The sequence below is a fragment of the Heteronotia binoei genome, chromosome 4 (assembly GCF_032191835.1).
Source record: "Heteronotia binoei isolate CCM8104 ecotype False Entrance Well chromosome 4, APGP_CSIRO_Hbin_v1, whole genome shotgun sequence".
Classification (NCBI taxonomy): Eukaryota; Metazoa; Chordata; class Lepidosauria; order Squamata; family Gekkonidae; genus Heteronotia; species Heteronotia binoei.
Window position 1 is genome coordinate 7,578,461 of NC_083226.1, and position 24,012 is coordinate 7,602,472.

A 24,012-nucleotide genomic window follows, 5' to 3' on the forward strand; every position below is an offset into this window, starting at 1 on the left:
CTCCTGCTCCCCGATGTCTCGCTCCGGCCAGGCTCCTCGGACCTGGAGATGGGCTCGTCGGCTGTGAGGCGTTGCTCGGGCGGCTGTCGGCGCCCCGTCAGCCCAGGTGAGGGGTGGGGCCGCCGCGGGGGCTTGGGAAGGTGTGGGAGGCTCTCGGGGCAGCGCTGGGGGGCGAGAACGGCTGGCAGGCTCCGGGGGGTCCCCCTCGCGCAGTCCTCGCCCGGGCTGGGCGGGACAACCACTGTGCCAGCTAGGCAGAAGTACACTCCAAGTGAGGTGTCTACCAAACAGGGTTCTTGTCGAGGGAAATGAAATCCTTACAGATACCAGCAATATGCCCTCTTGGCCCATCAGTTTTGAGAGAAAGTTCCATTCAGGAGAATGAAACCGGGTTTCTAGATACTCTCAATGACTGTGCCATGGAGATACACACACACACACACACACACACACACACACACACACAAACATATGAAGCTGCCTTATACTGAATCAGACCCTCGGTCCATCAAAGTCAGTATTTGTCTACTCAGATTGGCAGCAGCTCTCCAGGATCTCAAGCCTGGACCCTTTTTAGTTGGAGATGCCGGGGATTGAACTTGGGACCTTCTGCTTAGCAAGCAGATGCTCTGCCACTGAGCCACCGTCCCTCCCAATGGTCACAGAACCTTTTGGGGGGAGGCAATCCTGGCTTGGTCCTAAAGTAATGCCTGAGGCCTGGTGAGAGATATAAATGTGATTGCACTAGCTGGGCACAGTGACCAAAACGCTATTAAACTTTAGAATTTATGTAGACAGGGAGTTGCTCAAAAAGATCGACACAACCACATTTAACTTTAGAAGGGATAACTTCTCTCAAATGAGGGGGCTTGTGAAGAAGAAACTGAAAGGAAAGGTAAAAAGGTAAACGTAAAGGTAGTCCCCTGTGCAAGCACCAGTCATTTCCGACTCTGGGGTGACGTTGCTTTCACAACGTTTTCACGGCGGACTTTTTACGGGGTGGTTTGCCATTGCCTTCCCCAGTCATCTACGCTTCCCCCCCAGCAAGCTGGGGACTCATTTTACCGACCTCAGAAGGATGGAAGGCTGAGTCAACCTTGAACCGGCTACCTGAAACCCAGCTTCCGTTGGAATCAAACTCAGGTTGTGAGCAGAGGGCTCCGACTGCAGTACTGCAGCTTTATCATTCTGCGCCACGGGAAAGGTAAGGAGCATCAAATCCCTTTGGGAAGCTTAAAGACTATTTGAAACTACAAACTGGAAGCTCAGATAAACTGTAAACCTCAGGTTAGGAAAGGTACAAATGGATATAAAGAAAGGCCTGCATGGTTAATGAGCAAAGTAATGGAATCGGTAAAAGGTTAAGAAAATCCCTTTATGTGACAGGAAGACAGTCCGAGTGAGGTAAATAAAAGGGAGCACAGGCTGCGGCAAACAAAACGCAAGTGTCACCAAAATAAGCAAAAAGGGATTATGAGGAACATATTGCAAAAAAATAAATCCCATCAAGACCCAGCAATAAGAATTTCTTCATATACATCAGAAGCAGATAACCACCCAGGGAGACAGTGAGGCGCTTGGATGACCAAATGGTAAAAAGATGACTAAAGGGTGATGGAAGAACAGCAGAGACGCTGAAACACCTGAGTCAGACTGAGGCGATGAGCAGTACCAGCCCAAAGGTGCCCTAGCAGACTCGCTGCCTGGTGCCCCCCCAAAGCCCCCCCCTCGGCTCCACGCCCCCCTCAACTCCCCCCCTCCCCGCTGTGCCTCCTCCTCCCTTCCCCCACATCGATTTCAATGCCAGGATGGGCTTTAGCTCCCTGTTCCCGGCTATCCAAAGGTGCCCCCCCCCACCGCCGATCAGGTGATCCGATTGGTGGGTAAAACTGTGCCACGGCCGTGCTCCATGTCTGTCAGGACCAGCATCCTGAAAGGGGAGCCCCGCTGCCGCTGACTCCTCCCCTCCCTGGCTACAGTTTGTGTACAGCTGTTTTCTAACACAGTGCTGTTTTCTTTATACCAAACTCTTATTAATGTCATCGGTGGTTCTAGCTTTAAATTTGTTCTGTACTTAAAGCTTCCGTTTTTATTTCTCTGCCTTTAAAATTGGGTCCTGTTCTCAGTCGGAATAATGCTGACATAATTTTTAGCTATAACTGATAATGATTTGGTTTTACTTCACCTCTCTATGATGTTTGCTGCAGATTTTGTGAACGTTTTGAACATCTGAAGCTGCCTTCTACTGAATCAGACCCTCCTGGGTCCATCAAAGTCAGTCTTGTCTTCTCAGACTGGCAGCGGCTCTCCAGGGTCTCAAGCGGAGGTTTTTCACGCCTATTTGCCTGGACCCTTTTTAGTTGGAGATGCCGGGGATTGAACCTGGGACCTTCTGCTTCCCAAGCAGATGCTCTATCACTGAGCCACCATCCCTCCAAGTTTTATAAAAATTTTTAAATGGTTTGGGATTTTAGTATCAAATCACCTCTCAAACATAATTTTTTAAGCCATCTGTCTAAAATCTCAACTGAAATTCAGAATACAGTTCACGTGAAAGAATATGGAAGATCTATAAATATTTATAGTCATGACTATTAATAAATTATTAAGATGACTATTAATAAATGAATTACAAATATGACTACAAATAAATTAATTATTACAAAGTAATGCACCCCTCTCTTCTATTATGTGAAACATGAAACGTGTCAAACATTTGTATTGGCCAGTGGATAATTAAGGTGAATACATTTCCCATTTTTTCCTGCTTCCCAAAGTCTTTTGTTCCACTGCAGTTTGACAGCCAACATACTCCTGAGTTTTCCCCAACTGTTACCGGACAAACAGAATAACAAGTAATGTCTAAAGATACCCAAACACCTTGCATACGAAACTTCAGGCCACCCATATCCAGACAATGCCAAAACTGCCAAAGGATATATAAGGACTAGAAATCCACTTCAAATAAATTAGGAATGAAAGTACAACCGGGCTTACAAATTTAAACAAAAGGACCCACTAACAGCATCTCTTTTGTGGTCTGTTGCAGAACACTCCGGAGCCAACAGTCTCCAACACAAACTCCCACACCCACTGACAGAAGCTGCCACCATGGATCAATCCACTCAAGCCTCCATTGATTCATCCGCCAATGAAAATGTGCAGCCCTTCTTAAGCAGTGACGCAACCCCGGCGTTTTCACAATTGGCTGAAGGACATAAACAGGAAGCATGAATTGGCAGCGGAGGTCGGAAGCTCGAGCTCACTTCCATTGTTTTGGCACCACGTAAAAATGTCTCAGGCATAACTTGGGGACTATAGCAGCCAAGGTCAAACTCGGTTTGATAACAGGTTCAGGTGGGTAGCCGTGTTGGTCTGAAGCAGCACGAAAGCTTGCACCTTGAATAAAACTTTGTTGGTCTTAAAGCTGCTGCTGGACTCCAACTTTGTTCTGTTTGGTTTGCTAATGTATGAGAATGCAGGAAGGCATCCTACAGGAAACAGAGCTGGCATATACTTTACACGGGGGCTATTTCATGGAGATGGGAACAAACACCCATTCTGCAACAAACAGGTAAGAAAACTGCAAATCAGGCCATTCCTAAACGTAACCCAATACGCAGTATCAACACACAGGCTGCTCAAGCAATACTTATTAATACCTACCATACCGTTCTGCCAAGAGGGCCCTTGAGGAAGCTTACAACAGGACACTATACATTAAACAGCAATTCAATTTAAAGCTCTTTGAAAAATACAAAGAAAGCAGTGAAACAAACACACATCCCTAATAAGGAAGTAGGGAAAAAACACCTAACAGTTTTCAGGTTCAGGTATATTGGACCTGAAAAAATATTAGCATTTTCCAATATCCCCAAATCCCAATACTGGTATAGTATTCAGATTCTGTAAATATTAGGGACTGATGAAGTTTTTGGCTCCATTATACCTTATGATAGAGGAGGTCAAACTTCCTTAATGTAAGAGCCAGGTATAAACGTCAGGTATCTGAAAACTGCAAGACGTAAAACAAATATCACACGCACACATTTTTATTAAAACTCCCAATATTTTCTTTGCACAGAAAGATAAAATACATATGTATGCACTTTACAACACAACCATGCTAGAGGGAGACTTGAAAAGAAAAAGCTGGGAATAACAGTTGCTGTAAAACCAACATGGGGAATGATTTTTTTTGGCACTAGTGGGAGAAGGAAACACACATGTACTATATAAATCACTGGCCACTGTTTGCATCATTATGTACCTCTTTGCCTTGACACCAAGTTTAGAAAATCCAGCTCCTACAAGAGCTATGGAACTAAAGGGGAACTCTGCGCTGTCCTCTTTAATTCCACCCCTCCTTCCTAATAGGAGAGCCAGTTTGGTGTAGCGGTTAAGTGCGAGGACAGGAGGTATGATTCCCCACTCCTTCACTTGCATCTGCTGGAATGGCCTTGGGTTAGCCATAACTCTGGCAGACGTTGTCCTTGAAAGGGCAGCTGCTGTGAAAGCCCACTCAGCCCCACCCACCTCACAGGGTGTCTGTTGTGGGGGGAGAAGATACAGGAGATTGTAAGCCGCTCTGAGTCTCTGATTCAGAGAGAAAGGCGGGGTATAAATCTGCAATTCTTCTTCTAATGAAGGGAGGCACCTGAGAAAAGGTGCGAAGTATTATTACAGGTGAACACTACAATTTCCCTGCTGCTTCGGAACCTGACAGGAGACTAGTTAACCCATTTAATTCTAAAGCTCAGCACAGGAGGGGGGGTGCGGCAGTTCCCCCCGCACTCAGCAGGCCCACAAACCCGTCAAGGCAAATGGCGCTCAGCCAGTCACAGCCCCTGGGTGCAAGGTCTGCCCTGGCCGGCCAAGGAAGGGAGACAAACCTCTTCTAACAGTGCTAGTCCACAGAACCTGCCATTGGCCATCCTGGTGCACCTCACAGAGGAATGGTGTGGGCAGCCATCGCCCTCCCCTATATGTTGATCTCTGCGGGATCTGATGCAATTCTTCAGCACCTGGAAGGCAGAGCTGTTCTGACAGGCTTTTGATTGAGGCCAGTGACAGTTTCCAACTGGCTGGCAGCCCCCTCTATTGATATCTATCTTGTCCTCTTCCCCCCCGCCCATGAATATAGCCAGCAGTCAGAATTGGGACTATAATTCAGCCGCAGACATTTCATGTCTCTTGTCTTGAAAACGGGGCTCGACACGGCAGTGCTTTACAAACTTCACAAACAAACTTCACAAGCAGCACACTATGGGTGTGCATGCGTATAACGAGATCACTTATCAATCAACATTTATTTTGAATGTCTGAAAGCAAGCGGCTTGGTTTCCATTACTACAATTTTTGTCAAACTTGGAGACAAACTACATACAATACTTCCTTCCCCTTGCGTATGTGTTACGAGTTGCCAAGTCACTTCCTCCCCCTTAGGTTAAGTGTATAAGTTATTTCTAAATTTAGTAAATTATCCAGACTGAGCACTTTGCACTTAGATTTGCTATTAAAGAAAAAAAAATCAAGCTTTGAATCAATGGTTTGTCATACAAAATGCATTTGTGAAGATTAAGATCATCATCACTGATAAAGAAAACTGTCACACTGATACACAATGGCTACTGGCAGTAGCTTCCTGGGTGCCACTGACCCACAAGCTGAACAGAGGAGAAAAATCCAGAGTGGGGCAGTAATCGGAGTGCACAAAGAGGCTGTGGAGCAGCTCAGTCTAAAATCCCTTGCCATGCAGCTCCTTGAGTGACTAAGCCACTGCCCATCATCTCTTGCACAAAAGCCAGAAACATGAATGGCTTATCTTTCTAAGCCAAATGTGCTAAGTGCAAAAAAGAGGGGTGGGAGGGAACCATTCATTCAAAAAAGGACTGCTGCTCAGTTCTTATCAATTCACTGTGTGTGTTTTGTCTGGCACGTGCATTTGGGGAGTTCAGGACTGCCTGATGCTATGTGTGCGGGGGGTGGGGGGGAGACAGCAATCCTTGCATCTATTGAACCATCCTAGAAACACAACCTCTACCTAGTCACAACTTCTAACTTGTGAAGGAGAATGACATTAAGTTGCAGTCAACTAATGGTAACCCTGTAGGGTTGTCAAGGCAAGAAACATTCAGAGGTGGTTAGTTGTCACAGATATATAAAATACTAGTCAGAGATTCAGAAGACAAAACAACACTCTGTCAAAAGAAATAGTCTACATAAACCGGATTTTACAGAATCAGATTGGGAACACACTTGGTCTTCTCCAAGCATAACTTGTAAGGTGTTCACTATTTGATTTCAGGCTACAAAAACCATGACGTGCTGGTATTTTCCATCTATTATAATGCACAAAATTAATAAATACAACCCACATTGTAGGAAACAATGTAGGACAACTGCAGATTTCCTGCACCACTGGTGGAACTGCAAATATACCGTATGTATTATTTTTGGCAACAGATAGCACAAATAGCACAAATAAATAGAGTTAGATATCAATAAAAAAAGAATATCAACATTCAAATCAACAGCCAGTTTAACTCTTGCTTCAAAACGGATTGATAAATATCCACCTACTTTATCTCACTGGCAATCAAAGCCATGGGAACATTCTATAACAAGTAAGCTTTCTTACCAAGTATCTAATGCCCCAATTGATCAATATGAATCTAAAATTATAGCTGTATGGTTTCCTTTATTAAGTTATATGACTGAAAATGATATTATACCAGAGAATCCTTATTACAAACCTATGATATACTTCTAAGTATTCGATATAATCTTTATTTAGTATTTAAGAAATCAACTAATTGTTTACAGTGCTGATGCTAGTTATGTTAAATGTATTTAATCTTTTGATTTCTTTTTTAAAAATAAAAAATGTATAGAATTCCTTCTTCCTGGACCTTTGGATAGCCCCCTCTTCCCGTTTTCACAGGAAGAAAAACTTTTCTGAGATTTCTGCATGAGAACAAAGAAATTAGCGGCTCCATTTTGTTTTATTTTTATGCACCCCCTTTTTTATTTTTAAAATGCAATTAGTGTACTGCAAACAACAAATGAATTAATGTTCCTTGATTATTTCTACCTGCTTAATCCCTCTGGGAAAGCCATCAATGAAAGACAGTCTAGAAATAATCACATGTATGAAGGCTTTGTTTTATTTTTATGTGCCATCTTTGACTGTTTCAACTGTAACTTATTTTTATTTATCTCCTGCTTTTCTCCTTGATCAGGGACTCAAAGCAGCTTTTCACATCGTTTCTGCAACATTACATGTATGCAGGCTACCTCATACAGCAGCTGTGTTTCTCTCATCCAGCTGTTCACAGAAAAATAAACACGGCCAATCCTCTGACAAGGATTGTTTTTATTATATGAATTGCGTCCTTTAAGAGCCCTTCACACACCAGTACAATTAGGTCAACAGGCTTTTGCAACTTGCATTTGGCTTAAGACAGATACCACTCCGCACAATCAGATACTAGTTTCCACACCGAACATGCAACATGATTAAATATTTAGGCCTCTGCATACCAAAATTATTCACATCCTTCTGCTCTGAGATGAGTTCTGGTGCTCATTACTGTAACCACATCTTAAAGTAGCAGAGCGCAGAACGGGAAGGAGGAGTGACGCCTGAAGACGACTCGTGTTGGAAACCAAACAATGCTCCCAAATTAGGAATTGCTCCTTCCAACATGATACCCCACTTGTTTGTTCTGCCATTTTCCAACCAGTGTCATTCTTGGATCTTAAAGCAGCAGACACCATGCTGGGGTGTCAATCCTATGGCCCATAGGCCACAACCATTTCATGTTTTCCTAGGTTCCTAGTATTTTATGTTTTTGGTTTATAGTTTCAGCTTATATTTTTCGTTTCTGCTGTGATTCTAAAGCTTTTTATTGACGTTTTATTTTTAAAATTGCATTGCCAAGCCATTTCATGTTTTCCTAGGTTCCTAGTATTTTATGTTTTTGGTTTATAGTTTTAGCTTATATTTTTCGTTTCTGATGTGAATCTTATGCTTTTTATTGACGTTTTATTTTTAAAATTGCATTGCCAAGCCATTTCATGTTTTCCTAGGTTCCTAGTATTTTATGTTTTTGGTTTATAGTTTTAGCTTATATTTTTCGTTTCTGATGTGATTCTTATGCTTTTTATTGACGTTTTATTTTTAAAATTGCATTGCCAAGCCATTTTGTGTTTTCCTAGGTTCCTAGTATTTTATGTTTTTGGTTTATAGTTTTAGGTTATATTTTTCGTTTCTGCTGTGATTTAGCTTATATTTTTCGTTTCTGCTGTGATTCTTATTGACTTTTTATTTTTAAAATTGCATTGCCAAGCCATTTCATGTTTTCCTAGGTTCCTAGTATTTTATGTTTTTGGTTTATAGTTTTAGCTTATATTTTTCGTTTCTGCTGTGTTTCTTATGCTTTTTATTGTCGTTTTATTTTTAAAACTGCATTGCCAAATCCCACCTTTCCATTTCAGGCAAACATCTTTTTTAAGTGAGGAAGGTTTGGGAGGTGTCAGTTATAAAAAAAAAAAACCCTGTTAAATAAATAAAATATCACAAGAGTGTTCCTGTTTTAAGTATATTTGTATCTTAAGTACAAAAATAGTAACTTTAATTGTGCTTGTGTCCTTTATAAAGTTTGTACCTCTGCTACCTGGGGGCGCATTTTATGATACAGGTGGCCCATCTGACCCTCATAACAAATGAGTTTGACACCCCTGCTAAAATCAGTTATGACAAAAAAACAGCCATGTCTGTTTCACAGGAAACCACATGAGAAATAAGTGATAGTACTACACATATCGCTATTAAGGGGACAGAAGCATATAAGCTACAACCTTTAGCTTCTTTGGACAACTATGTTCAGTCCACCAGTTCAACCACTCAGTCACTGAAATACCCTGGCTCTCAAGAGAAGTATATCACTTACACAATTTGTTGATCAGGTATATCATTGCACCACTAAGCACGACTATTTCTGTTCCTTTACCTGCCACACTTGCAGTTATCATAATAGATAATAATTCCCCTATAGTGGTGGCCAAGAGCGCTCTCATCGGCTTAGAGGTGCACACTACAAACCATTGGCCCACCATGGCTCAGTCAGCATCTCTGGCCTCCCACTAGCTGACTCCCTTGCCCTTGCCTACAACAAACCACCAAAACAGTCTTACCTCAAAGAGATTCTTCTCTGTGTCCTCTGTTAACTGACCTCACAAAAATCATCCCTGGCAACAGCCCTCCACTTCTCCATCAATGTCTCACACAGACGGCTTCCCAGCATACACAGCTTCCATAGGCGGCAGAAGCAGCCAGGGAGCTGCCACCATAACGTTACTAGGTGGCAAGGCCTGGCCCTACTGGGAGCATTTCCTCACAGGCCAAGGCTGCCTCCTTTCCTGTCACCCCCCTATCTCCCCCACCAGCATTGCTCCTAGCCAGAGGCTGTTGCTAGGCTCTATCAGAAAAGGGAGAGGCCTCAGGTGAATAGAATGGGATACAGTCCAAGCTCCAAAGCAGTTCTTTTCTCCAGGATGGGGAAAGAGATCTGTTGTCTGGAGCTCAGTTGTAATCCCAGGAGATCTTCAGGCTCCACCTGGAGGCTGGTTAGGCCTGGCAGCACCCTCTGAGTGACTTGATGCCACCTGGCTGGCATGACTTAACTAGGCCTGGCTGCTTGCACCTGTTCAGCATCAGCCCCCCATGACAGTCAGTGTGACTTAGCAGCTGCCAACTCCAGGCTGGAAATTCCTGGAGATTTGAGGGGTGGAGCCTGAAGAGGGTGGGTTTGAGAAAGGGTGGGGCTTCAGATAGCTACAATGCCATAGACTCCACCCTCCAAACCACCCATTTCCCCCTGGGGAACCACTGTTGCCAATCTCCAGGTGAGGGCTGAAAATCACTCAGAATTACAACTGCTCTCCAGATGGCAGAGATCAGATCTCCTGGAAGTGGGGGGGAGTGAATGCCTTCACTTGAGTGGGTGAGAAGACAACAAGGGTGGGGGAGGCACTCGCCCAAAGCCTCTTTCTAGACCCCGCTGTATTTTTCCTCACAATGGGCCTTTTTCCTAGTTATATAATATTATAATTCAGAATCTAAAAACCTTTGGTTCAAGGGAAAAGCTAAGCCACTTAAAATAACGCATGTTCCATGGAGCCAAGAAGAGTTAAACTGAGCCACATCTCAAATTTCTGCACTAAGCAAGAGTGGAACTCTAGCCCAAGATGACAGGTCTCCACAGATTACATGAAAGATGCTTTTATCAATATACCAGCACCAAGACTCATACAGTGACATAAGTGCAGAACTAGAATCTTAAGCTTCTAAATCAGGGGTGGCCCACGGTAGCTCACCAGATGTTTTTTGCCTACAACTCCCATCAGCCCCATGGCCAATGGCTGAGGCTGATGGGAGTTGTAGGCAAAAAACATCTGGAGAGCTACCATTGGCCACCCCTGTTCTAAATAAATCAACTGAAATGTAATTTTCAAAGTCTTCCTATAACTTCTCTTAAGATAACAGTAAAGTTAAAGTAAAAGGTTAACTATTTACAATGTAACACAAGCAAGAGATTACATGAGAAGTCAAGATAAAAACTAAGCAGCCTGGTCCCACCTGGAACTCCACCCCTGGCACTGTGTAAGAAGTCAACACATCATGCAACCTCATATCTTATACCTGTTCACAAATGCACCCACACTCTCAACACTATGCTGTGTTATGAGAGGTGTATTCAAGCAGAACTGCTGCAGATGCCTTATGCTTGCTAGGTGTCTTATGCCAAGAGGTTGTCCCATATCTGAAGTAACACAGTTAAGCCCATCCCCAGCCAATCAATCAGGAAAGGAACACTAACCAGTCAAGGAAAACATTTGCACCTTTGTCCACAAAAGCCAAGTATAATAATTAAAGACCTTCAGCGATGCTGGTGCCGGATTAAAACTTACATTCAGGATTTTAGCTATTAATATACTAAAAAAAGACTGTATATATTTTAAACAAAGGTGTTAGTACAAGATCTCTGTTCTGGTTAGACCTCACCTAGGGTATTGTGTTGACTTTTGGGCACAACAATTTAAGGATACAGACAAGCTAGAATGTGTCCAGAGGAAGGCAACAGAGGTGGTGAGGGGTCTGGAGACCGAATCCTACGAGGAAAGGCTGAAGTGGCTGGGTATGTTAGATCTGGAGAGGAGACAACTGAGAGGCGATATGATCACCATCTTCAAGTACTTGAAGGGCTGTCATATAGAGGATGGGGCAGAGTTGTTTTCTGTGGCCCCAGAAGATTGGAACAGAACCAACAAACTGAAATTAAATCAGAGTTTTCAACAAAACGTTAGGAAGAACTGCCTGACAAAGTGGTTCCTCAGTGGAACAAGTTTCCTCAGGAGGTGGTGGGGCTCTCCTTTCTTGGAAGTTTTTAAACAGAGGCTAGATGGTCATCTGACAGCAATGTTGGTTCTGTGAACTTAAGCAGATCATGAGAAGGAGGGCAGGATGGGTTGCATCAGTGCTTAATTCTCATGGCCCTTTCTTACACGCCCAGCGAATGCAGTTCACCTCTTTGGGGGTCAGGCAGCAATTTTTCTCCAGGCCAGTTTGGCCAGGGATCCTGGAGGGTTTTGTTTTGTTTGCCATCTGGGCACAGAGCAGGGGATCACTGGGTACGTGTCAGGGGAGGTATCTGTGAGCTCCCTGCATTGTGCAGGGGGTTGGACCGGATGACCCTGGAGGTTCCTTCCAACTCTATGATTCCAAGATGCTTTTAACTATGAAAAGCTAGTGCTAGACAAGTTTCAAACTGAAAATATTATCAAGGCCTCCTGCAGAGAACTACACTGCAAGGGTGGTCTCTTGTCCCCAGCTGGAATGAAACTCTGGCGCCATTTGCAAAGGGACCATGGCTCAGACGTACAGTATCTGCTTGACATGCAGAAGGTCCCAGGTTCAATCCCTGGCCTCTCCAGTTAAGCGATCTGGCAGTAAGTGACGTGAAAGCCTAAGACCCTGGACATCCACTGCCAGTTTGACTAGACAACATTGGCTTTGATGGACCAACCCATGGTCTGATTCAAAACAGAGTAGCTTCATGAGCGTGTTCACAGACAGGTGGACATAAAAGAGATTAACTTGGGGACCCAGCTCAAACGGAGGTCAGATCTGCTTCCAGTGATGATGATGTGGCACGCTTTGCCCTAAACTAAACGACAAGTCTTTTGAACTTTCCTCACAGACTTGAGGACATGCAGTGCAGCTATCTTGCTGAAGCTAAACAGGGTCAGGTGTGGAGCGGAGCCTGGACAGAAGACAAGCACTGCACAGGAGGTGGGACCTGAAGACCTCCAAGGTACCACTCAACTCTAACACGCTACGGGGGAAAAAACAGCTTGTCCTGAAGAAAGTGAATGACAATGGAGGAGGGAAGCACAAAGGCCAAAGATAGGCAGTGAAGATGGCTGGGGAGGGCAGTACCTTGAAATTAAGTTCTTTGAAGCGTGCTCAAAGACACTGACCACGGAAGGAAGTTCTGGTCTGTCTGCCGACCACAGCAACCCTCCCAGTCACGGGCCAGAAAACAACAGTGTAGCTTCAGTCACAAAAGTTATGTGGTTCTACAGAGAATGGTTGGTAGATCAAGTTGGTCAGGCTAGACAAGGGGTGGCCAAATACATATGAACATATGAAGCTGCCTTCTACTGAATCAGACCCTCGGTCCATCAAAGTCAGTATTGTCTTCTCAGACTGGCAGCGGCTCTCCAGGGTCTCAAGCTGAGGTTTTTCACACCTATTTGCCTGGACCCTTTTTTGGAGATGCCAGGGATTGAACCTGGGACCTTCTGCTTCCCAAGCAGATGCTCTACCACTGAGCCACCGTCCCTCCCCTAGAATAGAATAGAACATAGAATAAACATCATGAACATCAGAGGGAGGGAGGAAGGGAAGCTTTAACTTTAAACTTTAAATTTGTTTAAGGGATTTAAAGAGAGAAATGCCTTCTCCAAGCCAGCCGACAGGACAGTGGGGGCTTCAGGAGCCACACAAAATGCATGAAAGCGCCACACACGGCGCCTGAACCACAGTTTGGCCACCCCTGGGCTAGACTGTTCCAAATGACTCATCCTCACTCAGACCGGAGACATCAAAGTTTTCAGAAACTGTTGGACATTACTGGCCTCGCTTCTAAGAGGGTGGAAACCAGGGGCGTGCATTTGGCATAAACCAAACCGGATTAAAACTGAAAAATATCTTCTTGGTAATTTTTTGGTATGTATACTGAAGCAGCCCTGCCCGAATAAAAGCTGGTATCCCTTAAACTTTAAGCCCCTTCCATAAACTTTAAACCCTTCCATCCCCTCCTGGAGTCAGAGCACAGTCATACGAATGAATACAAGAAGCGGCCTTATACTGAATGAGACCCCCGGTCTCTGAAGGTCAATATTATCTATTCTGAGTGGCGGCAGCTCTCCAGAATTTCCCGCAGAGACCTTTCACAACACCTACTCCCGGATGGATCCCTTCAACTGGATCCTGGCCTTCTACATACCAAGCGGATGTTTTGCAACAGAGCCCTGGCTCCTCCCTGGGTATCAATTTATGCAATGTATTCTGAACACATCTATGTCAAACACCAAGTGAACAGGATGTCTTTGTTTTGTCACGGTTACATTACAGCTACCCAAGAAGTCTACATTAGCCACTAGGCTGCAAATGGTTTTACTAGCTTGCCGACCCAGACGCGTTATGGCTTATGAGCAGTCCGGAAAAGGAGAGGAGAAACTTCGCCGGTTTACAAAAACTTCACTGCGCGGAGAAAACGACCACAGTTTTGTACAGTTAATGAATAAGTTAATTTTTATGGCAGACTTTTTACGGGGTGGTTTGCTCTTGCCTTCCCCAGTCATCTACACTTCCCCTTCAGCAAGGTGGGTACTCATTTGACCAACCTTGGAAGGATGGAAAGCTGAGTCAACCTCGAGCCAGCTACCTGAACCCAGCTTTGCCGGGATCAAGCACAGGTCATGAGCAGAGCTTAGGACTGCAGTACTGCAGCTTTACCGCTCTGCGCCGCGGGGCTCTTACACTTGCCTACAGGCCTCATATGAACATATGAAGCTGCCTTCTACTGAATCAGACCCTCGGTCCATCAAAGTCGGTATTGTCTTCTCAGACTGGCAGCGGCTCTCCAGGGTCTCAAGCTGAGGTTTTTCATGCCTATTTGCCTGGACCCTTTTTTAGTTGGAGATGCCGAGGATTGAACCTGGGTCCTTCAGCTTATCAAGCAGATGCTCTACCACTGAGCCACTGTCCCTCCCCAAAGGTTATGAACATATGAAGCTGCCTATACTGAATCAGACACTGGGTCCATCAAAGTCAGTCTTGTCTTCTCAGACTGGCAGCGGCTCTCCAGGGTCTCAAGCTGAGATTTTTCACACCTATTTGCCTGGACCCTTTTTTGGAGATGCCAGGGATTGAACCTGGGACCTTCTGCTTCCCAAGCAGATGCTCTACCACTGAGCCACCGTCCCTCCTCCTCGATTTTATGTACCGTATTTCTATTGTATACACAACTGTCATAAAGTAAAGGTTACCACACATGAACATATAAAAAGTTTACGAACTAAACTTAATGTAAAGTTTGATTCCAGTGGAACTTTTAAGATGACCGACGTTTAATTAAACTATGAGTCATACGCAAAAGCTTATATCTGGCCACAAATCTTGTTGGTCTTATAGGAACAACTGCTTTTCTCAAGCATGTGGAGAAGAGGACAGCAGCGAGGGCAGCTTCTCACCCCTATCCTTAGCATCAGCTCCAAGAAGCACATCGTTCGCTCAAGCATCAAGGTCACCCCTGCACACCTCAGCTTCATTCTTTAAGACTTTGCAACCAAAAAGGGCGGAACAGGATGTGCCGTCTCTCAGCAACAGCCTGGTTACTCGGCCAGGCAAACCTCAGCCAAATGCAGATGACATCGACAACAGACCACCTCCCAAAGCAAAGATCTTTTATAGTGGAATCAGCTCACACTTTTGCCACTAAGTGATAAATATGTAACATATTAATCAGGTCGGAGTATCTGGGAGAGAGAGGAAGATTTCAGCAAAGGAAACAAACAAAAAAAAAGGAGGGAGAAAAGCCACACAGACTGAATGAGTCAAGGAGGAGGAGGTCAGGAAGGCTCTTGACTCGCTAGGCTTTCTGCAAACTGTGCAAAACTGAATTATTCAAGAGAGCTTTTCCACACAGGTATTTGGGTTGCACTGTACTCATTGGTTTACAAAGTTCCTTGGATAAACGATATGGGGCTATGGTCTATTACTACTGCGCATACAGCTTGCTTTAAACAGAAGGCTACTATGTGATTGTTTGATATATCATGTCAATGCTTTTCTTCAGGTGGGAGGAAACTGGTTTTTGTTTTTGCTGTTGTTGTTTATTTGTTTCTGGTTGGTTCCAGACTTCTACAGCCCTGTTGCATCAAGACAAGTAACTGTGTTGGTCTTTAAGGTGCCGCTGGACTCTTGCTCTTTTCTACTGCTAGAGACAAACCTCGCCACAAATTCTGTTAGCCTTTAAAGTGCTTTTGCTTTCATTTTTAAAAACTCCTATTGCATGGTCTGTTGAACGTCCCATCTACACTGGAGGGGTCAGGACAGGAGTGGCTAAACTTGCTTAATGTAAGAGCCACAAAGAATACACATTAGATGTTTGTGAGCCACAAGACATGAGGAAGGAAGGAAGGAAGGAAGGAAGGAAGGAAGGAAGGAAGGAAGGAAGGAAGGAAGGAAGGAAGGAAGGAAGGAAGGAAGGAAGGAAGGAAGGAAGGAAGGAAGGAAGGAGAGATATATGAGAGAGAGAGAGAGCCACATCATGCAGCTCCTGAGCCACAGTTTGGCCATCCCTGGGTCACGAGAACCCGTCCCTGCCTAGCCTGCCCACTGGATGCTCAACAGGAAGCCACAAGACAGAGCAAGAGGACTCCCTCCCCCAGCTTCCATTCATAAGGTCAGCATCCCACAGCAAACAGCAAAGCACTTAGTTCCCACCAGTTTTCCCTCTAGGAGTTAGTGTGAGCTAGCTCACAGAATTTTAGCCTCCAGCTCATGCGTTTTTGTCTTCGCTCAGGAAGGATGACCCCGGATTACAATAATCTATGCAGTAGCTCACCGCGTTAATGTCAGCAGCTCACAAAACAGAATTTTTGCTCACAAGACTCTGCCAAGGGAACATTGCTCCCCCATCCGCATGGTCCAAGCCCAAGAACATGCCATTTGTTGAGCCCGCCAGACCAAGAGGGTCCTGCAGGCTGGGAAACCTTCGAGAGTTTCTGCCACTCCTACAGTGTGATCCTTGCGGGTTCCAGTACCCAATTGCCAGGTGATGGTGGGAGATCTCCAGGAGCCGGCTGGAGATCTCCAGGTGGGAGAGAGCCTCACCCCTGGAGCAAATGGCTGTTTTCTGGCCTCCTCTGGCTCCAACCTGAACCGTTCCAGCCCCTTCCCAACTAGGGTTGCCAAATCCAATACCAGAAAACTCTGGGGACTTTGGGGGTGGAGCTAGGAGCAAGGCTGTGACAAGCACAATTGAACTCCAAAGGGAGTTCGGGCCATCCCATTTAAAAGGACCGCAAGTTACTGGGGTCTCGACACACACCTTTTAGATGCCTTCCCTCCACTGGAAATAATGAAGGATAGGGGCATCTTCTTTGGGGGGCTCATAGAATTGGACCCCCTGGCCCAATCCTTTTGAAACTTGGAGGGTCTTTTGAGGAGAGGCATCGATTGCTATGCTGCGAATTTAGCGTCTCTACCTCAACAAAAACAGTCCCCCGAAGCCCCAGATGCCCATGGATCCATTCTCCATTGCGCCCTGTGGGCATCAGCCTCCACGGGGAATCACGGGGTTCCCAGCAGACATTTCCCTCCCTGAAGCGGGAGGAGGGCCTCCAAACCGGGGGGGTTGGCCACCCTCCTCCCAGCTCCGAGGCGGCCGCTCTCTCTCGCGACACCGCGGAGGCGAAGGAAGAAGCCGGCGCCGCCTCTAAGGGAGCCCGGGCGACGGAAGTGGCGCCTCCCCCGCCTGGCTGACTGACCGGCCGACGAAGTTCTCGAGGACGGAGCTCTTGCCGGCGCTCTGGCCGCCCACCACGGCGATCTGCGGCAGGTCGAGGTGGCAGCTCTGGCCGATGGAGCTGAAGGCGTCCTGCAGCTTGTTGACCAGCGGGATCAGCTCCTCCATGCCCCGGTTGCCCATGGCGACGGCCGGCCCCGCTGCCCCTTCCTCCGGCGGCCCCCAGCAACAGCCGCCGCCAAACTTCCCCTTCGCAGCCTCCTCATCCGGCCTCGGCCACGCCCGCGCCCCGGCCCGCCCTCCGCCGCGCCCGATTGCTCGAGCAGCCTGTCACTCCCGCCGGCGCGGCCAATGGAGGAGCGCGCCCGGCGGCCGCCGAGACTCACGGGCCTTGTTTACTCCCAGCGCGCAGTTCCGAGGCGCGCCCTCATTCGACGGAGCACCCGTCGATCCTGCTCCCGCTGTCCATTCAGCCAATGGAGAGCGCCCGATTACCTCCAGTGCCCGCCCACCGTTTCGTTTGTCGGGGTACGTCATCGGAGGGGGACTTCGTAATTCGCTAATTATACGAATCACCGATCAAAGGAACTGATGCCCCGCCTTCACTCCGCTAGCTATTCTTGTCATTGGCCAAGGCGGTCATCCTTCTAAAAAAACAGCCAATCCCTTCAGTGAGGAGACGCCCGAGGCCTACGTCAAGGACGAGGACAATCTCTCGGCTTCCTCTATGCCGGTCGCCTTCGCAGGGGTTGGTCAAAGGTCATTTCCGGAAGGAGCGCCTGGGATATTTTGCATTTCTCCCCTTTTGAGGCTCACGCTTAAAAAAGACTTTTTCATCATTGGGCTTCATATTTTCAGGACCGTTGAGGGGGCGGGATTTATTTGCTTCATTTATATATTTTGCTCCCCTGTGAGTTCCAGGGGGGGCTGCCATTATTCTGTCATCTATTTTATTTTCACAACAACCCTATGAGGTAGAACCAGGGCTCTTTTTTGTAGCAGGAACTCCTTTGCATATTAGGCCACACCCTTCTTATGTAGCCAATCTTCCAAGAGCTTACAGGGCCTAATATGCAGAGGAGTTCCTGCTACAAAAAAAGCCCTGGGTAGAACAAAGTTTGAGTTCAGTATTGCCTTTAGGACCAATGAAGTTTATTTCTGCCCGCACATGAACGTTTATACTAGGGGAGGCCAAACTTACTTAACGTAATTGCTAGGTAGAATAAATGTCAGATGTTTGATAGCCGCAAGACGTGAATGTCAGATGTTTGAGTGACACAAGATAGGCAGGAAGGCAAATAGATGGAAGAGAGGTGGGAAAAAAGCAACTTTAACTTTAAATGCATTCTCCAAGCTGCTGGCTGACTTGGCTTGGATAAGTGATTTAAAGAAAGAAATGTCTTCTCCAAGCTGGCTGACAGGATGGTGGGAGCTCCAAGAGCCACATAATAAGCGTGAAAGAGCCACATGTGGCTCCCAAGCCACAGTTTGGCCACCCCTGGTTTATACCCTAAAGCGGGGGTATCAAACTCATTTGTTATGAGGGCCGGATTTGACATAAGACCTTGTTGGGCCGGGCCATGTGTGTCATAAAATGTAATGCCAGGTAGCAGAGATATAAACTTTATAAAGCACACAGGCAAATACAATTAATTTTTTTAAACTTAAAATACAATGTGCTTAACCAGAAACACCTCCACTCCAGAACTGGTGCTCAAAGGTGTGGGATGTCCTGATACAGGACAAATTAACTACTACTATTGCTATTCTAGATGACACTAAAGCAGGAGACCGGTTTATACAGAAGTGGTTCTCCTTCCTTAACTATGTAAATAATGCTGATACTGTATTTGGAAAGTGCCGGCAAAATATATGAATTTTATGATTTATTAACCTGAAATTAGTTGTAACTCATTGCTATATGAAATGATACTTTTTTGTACTTCTTAAGGATGCCTCTTTAGAAATAATATGTGGACAATATCAAATGGGATGGTACATGTAAAGCAATGTTATGGACCCCTTGTTGGGGTGAGTTTTTGGTTATTGTAATGTTAATTAAAAATTTAATAAAAAATTTAAATTAAAAAAAATACAATGTGCTTAACAGATTAGCACTCTTGCAATATTTTTTCTATTGAACAGCTTCTGAAAACTGACACCTCTTGCTCTGAATTATTGCATCAAAATCTGGAGACAATATCTGTGTTATACTAATCTTGAGGGAAAATAGAGGCTTTGCTCTGTAGCTCCTGTGTGATTGAGCAAGCTGTGATGCAGAAGGAAGCAAGACAGGGAGAAAAAAGCAATGAGTTGCTTGTGAGCCTGATATGAGCCCTCAAGGGGCCTGATCCAGCCCTTGGGCTGCACATTTGACACCCCTACAGGGCCTAAAATGTGTTGGGTCTTATGATCTGTTGCTTCAGACCAACAGGGCTTCCCACATGAACCCGTGAGGTAGGTTAGACTGAGAGTGTGTGACTGGCCCAAGGTTGACCAAGCTTCCGTGGCAGAGAATCAAACCTGGTTCTCCCAGAATCTAGTCTGCCATTCTAAACACTACACCACACTAGGAAAGCCAGCTCGTCATCCGTGCTCTCTTTTTTTACGTTAATTGAATAAAAGATCCACTCCATTTCTGTGAACTACATCTTGAAAATCAAGGATCCAATGCTCCCTGTTGCCAGAGTGGCACAAAACCATGGATCCAAGATAGGGTTGTCACCTCCAGGTTGACCATAAAGTTTTCAAATGACAAGGAGAACCCTAGAAGCTGGGAGAAATAGATGTCCTAGAGTGGCCACAAAGAATGGATGCTCTAGGATATTTATTTCTTCTTCGATACACAAACTATGAGACATCGATTATAGTGGCCTGTAAAGACACTGATGGCTGGTTGTGGATTGAGAGAGGAAGGGGTTTGGGTTGTCATCTTCCTGTGGGTATTTAAATTGGGTTTTGCTCTGAAAACAATTGGGGGGGGCGCTTCTGAGGTTGTGCGATAGGGTTGCCATGTCCCATTCAAGAAATATCTGGGGACTTTGGGGGTGGAGCCAGGAGACATTAGGGGTGGAGCCAAGATCAACCCTGTGACAAGCATAATTGAACTCCAAAGTGAGCTCTGGCGCTCACATTTAAAGGGACCGCACACCTTTTCAATGGCTTCCTTCCATAGGAAATAATGGATAGGGGCACCTTCTTTTGGGGCTCATAGAATTGGACCCCCTGGTCCAATCTTTTTGAAACTTGGGGGGTACTTTGGGGAGAGGCACTAGATGCTATATTGAAAATTTGGTGCCTCTATCCCCAAAAACAGCCTCCCCCCAGAGCCCCAGATACCCACGGATCAATTCTCCATGATTTTCTATGGGAATAAATCTCCCTAGGGAATAACAGAGTTCCCAGCAGACATTCCCCCTCCGCTTTCTGACGACCCTGAAGCGGGGGGAGGGCCTCCAAACTGGGGCATCCCCGCCCCCCCCCCCCCCCGGGGATTGGCAACCCCATCACAGAATCATAGAATTGGAAGGGACCTCCAGGGACATCTAGTCCAACCCCTGGCACAAGGCAGGAAACCCACAAATACCTCCCCCTAAAGTCACAGGATATTCATTGCTGTCAGATGGCCATTTAACCTCTGTTGAAAAACCTCCAAGGAATGTGCGATATGAAAAAGGACATGTAAACGGAACAGAAACACTGTTGTATCACACCTCATATCCTTGCCAATTAACAACTGTTATGCAAAAAAAAAAAGGGCCATAGAATCTTACTGTTTCTACATGGAGCCCCCAAAATCCACCATAAAGTCACAGCACCTACTTGTGTCTGATGAAAGGAGCTAAACTCATACCCCGAGGCTCTTGTTGGTCACTAAGGCGCTACTGGCCTTGCATCGAGCTCTTCTACTGCAGAGCAGAGTTCCTTCTAAGCCAGGGTATCAAACTCATCCATTACAAGGGCCAGATCTGACATAAATGAGACTTTGTAGGGCTAGGCCATGCATGTCATAAAATGTAATGCCAGGTAGCAGCGATATAAATGCCAGGTAGCAGCAATATCTTTTTATAAAGGATACAGATAAACATAATTAAATATTTTTTTTTACTTAAAATACGAACAATCTTGCAATATTTTGTTTAAAAAATGGACAGGTGGGAGAACAGTCGAATTTGGTAATGTGATTTTTAAAATAAAACATCGAGAAAAAGCATAAGGGTCACAGCAGAAACTAAAAATAGAAATTGCTCTGAGCCTAGGGGAACGTGAAATGGCTGGGCATTGCAAGCTCCCACCACCCCGTCTACTCAGACTGGCAATAGCTCTTCAGTGTAATATCCCACTTTGGCTATGGGTTACCAGGTTAGAGTACTCACTAGGCACTAGTTCTCAGCAGGACTGGATCTACATGTTTTTTGAGAGGGGGCAAAATTAAAAAATGATGCCCCCTTATGGGCCCATTCTATCTTATGGGCCCATAGAATAGAATGGACTCCATACCCAATTTGGCACCCCTCTCTGCCCCCCCTCCCCAGATCCAGCCCTGATTCTCAGGTCCATTCAGCAGAGAAGAGACAATTCTGAGCTTGGAAGGAAGGCCCCCATGTCGAGTGCTGCGCAGTCCCCATGAATTATCACCTCTATGATGTAATCAAATAAGGTTTCTTCATTAATGAGAAGATGTTACAGTTCCAAGACAGAGTCTTGGTGAAACTGAGCCTTCAGGCTTAGTACATACAGATATAACCTTGAGTTCCAGACATTACACGCTTAAATTCAAAGCGCCTTTTCCTCTACCAGTGAAAAGCATCCCTCTTCCCCCCCTCCCCCCCACCATCTGATGCAGGTTTTTCCTCAAAAGCCAAAGTAGAAGTCTCTGGGTAGCAGAAGCACTTGACCTTCAGATGCTGGCTGTGTCACATTCCCAGGGTAGAACAGGTTACTTATGTACATCACAGACATAACAGGATAGATTAGCAAGCAAGCAACCTATAAGATAATGATTCAAATAGGCCTGGACCAAGATGGATGTACCCATTCTTGACACCCCAGAGTGGAATTCCATTCCCAGAATGCTGCTGCTGCTCCCAGAGGCTGCTATTCCATTCTGCACCTTGTCATTCCAGTCCCAGAGCACAGATCTATTACTAGGGAGCATCATTCTACTCGGGGGGTGGGGGATGTCATTCTAGTCCTAGTCCCAGATAGGGTTGCCAAGCCCAATACAAGAAATATCGGGGGACTTTGGGGGTGGAGCCAAGAGACTTTGAGGGTGGAGCCAGAAGCAAGTTTGTGACAAGCATAACTGAACTCCAAAAGGGAGTTCTGGCCATCACATTTAAAGGGACTGCACACCTTTTAAATACCTTCCCTCCACTGGAAATCGTGAAGGATAGAGGCACCTTCTTTGTGGGCTCATAGAATTGGACCCCCTGGTCCAATCCTTTTGTAACTTGGGGGATGTTTTGAGGAGAGGCACTGGATGCTATGCTGAAAATATGGTGCATCTATCTCAAGAAGCAACCCCCCCCCCCCCAGAGCCCCAGATACCTAAGGATCAATTCTCCATTATTCCCTATGTGGGAATCAGTCTCCATAAGGAATAATGGAATGCCCAGCAGGCATTTCCCTCCACCCCCTCCCTGCTTTCTGATGACCCTGAAGCGGGGGGAGGGCCTCCAAAGCAGGGGATCCCCTGCTCCCACCTGGGAATTGGCAACCCAGAGCAGTCTGAGCACAGAGATCTTAATGGAAAATCCATTCTGCATTTTCTGTGCAACTTTGCGAACCCAGAAGAGCTTCTTGCCGAAGCAGCCAAAGACAAGGCAGAAGGAGGTGGGAATTTCAGAAGCCTGGGAGCTTTGGGATGCCAATCCCCAGGTGGGTAAATAAAATAACCGCTAAGAGACACCATAAATTTTAAACAATAAGATAGTGTAATGTAAAGGTCAGTGGTGTTCTGACAAAGCTTGCATATAGAACTTCAAATAGAAAAGAACATGTAGCAAAAAAAACATTAACAGAAGACAGTTCAAAGCAGTCTTTTCAATCACAAAGGAGTGACAATATTCCAGTATTTAGTTCATGGAACTAAAAGAAGCCCTTCCAAAGACGTCTGTTCTAGATATCAAGGCGCTTCACGTCTGTAAGATTTCCAGGTTCTCCACAGACATGTTCTGAACCGCGTTGGTCTCCTGTGAATGTATTGTAAGGATTGGGTTCCAGTGATAAATAAGCCTCCAAACTGAAGACAGACGGATATTCTGCAAACCAACATGGCTTTGAAAACATCACACCGATATCCATGGAGATCACCCAAAATGAACACTTTGCGGCGCTCTGCTGGTGCAATAATCCATTAAAGGCATGGATCCTCGTGGACCCTTACGCTCTTGCATGGCGTCCACCAAAATCCACTGTCAGCTAATGTATCACACCAGTGTCCAAGAAGATAGCTCAAGATGGGCACCCATGTTAACCTGGCTGTATAAAAAAGAGCAAGGGTCCAGTCACACCTTAAACAAAATTCGTGGCAGGGTAGGAGATTTCATGAGCCACACAGTGAAAGCTCATACCTGGCCACAAATGTTGTTAGTCTTCAAGGGCTCATGACCTGAATTTGATCCTGGCAGAAGCTGGGTTCAGGTAGCTGGCTCAAGGCTGACTCAGCCTTCCATCCTTCCGGGGTCAGTAAAATGAATACCCACCTTGTTTGGGGGAAAGTGTAGATGACTGGGGAAGGCAATCGCAAATTGAAGAAGGGGTTTGCCAGTTTGTGAGCTTGGTAGAAGGAATGACTGTATTGGAAGAGGTTGTTCTATTAACTTTAGATGTAGTGTCTCTTTACACTAGTATTCCTCACGAGGAAGCCTGTGCCGTAGTCGAAGAAACCTTAGAGGAGAGAAATTTA

General features: G+C 45.7%; 2 protein-coding genes across 5 annotated transcripts in view; one reads left to right on the top strand and one right to left on the bottom strand.

The window, feature by feature from the left end:
* DNM2 (dynamin 2) overlaps positions 1-17,377 on the bottom strand; it is a 103,613-nt gene extending 86,236 nt beyond the window's left edge. For all 4 annotated transcript variants that reach the window (XM_060236740.1, XM_060236738.1, XM_060236739.1 and 1 more), the window contains exon 1: positions 17,125-17,377. In XM_060236740.1, coding sequence (XP_060092723.1) covers positions 17,125-17,285 — 161 coding nt within the window. In that variant the 5' untranslated portion in view covers positions 17,286-17,377. The remainder of the gene's footprint in view (positions 1-17,124) is intronic.
* QTRT1 (queuine tRNA-ribosyltransferase catalytic subunit 1) overlaps positions 17,284-24,012 on the top strand; it is a 36,376-nt gene continuing 29,647 nt past the window's right edge. The window contains exon 1 of the mRNA XM_060236287.1: positions 17,284-17,630. Coding sequence (XP_060092270.1) covers positions 17,284-17,630 — 347 coding nt within the window. The remainder of the gene's footprint in view (positions 17,631-24,012) is intronic.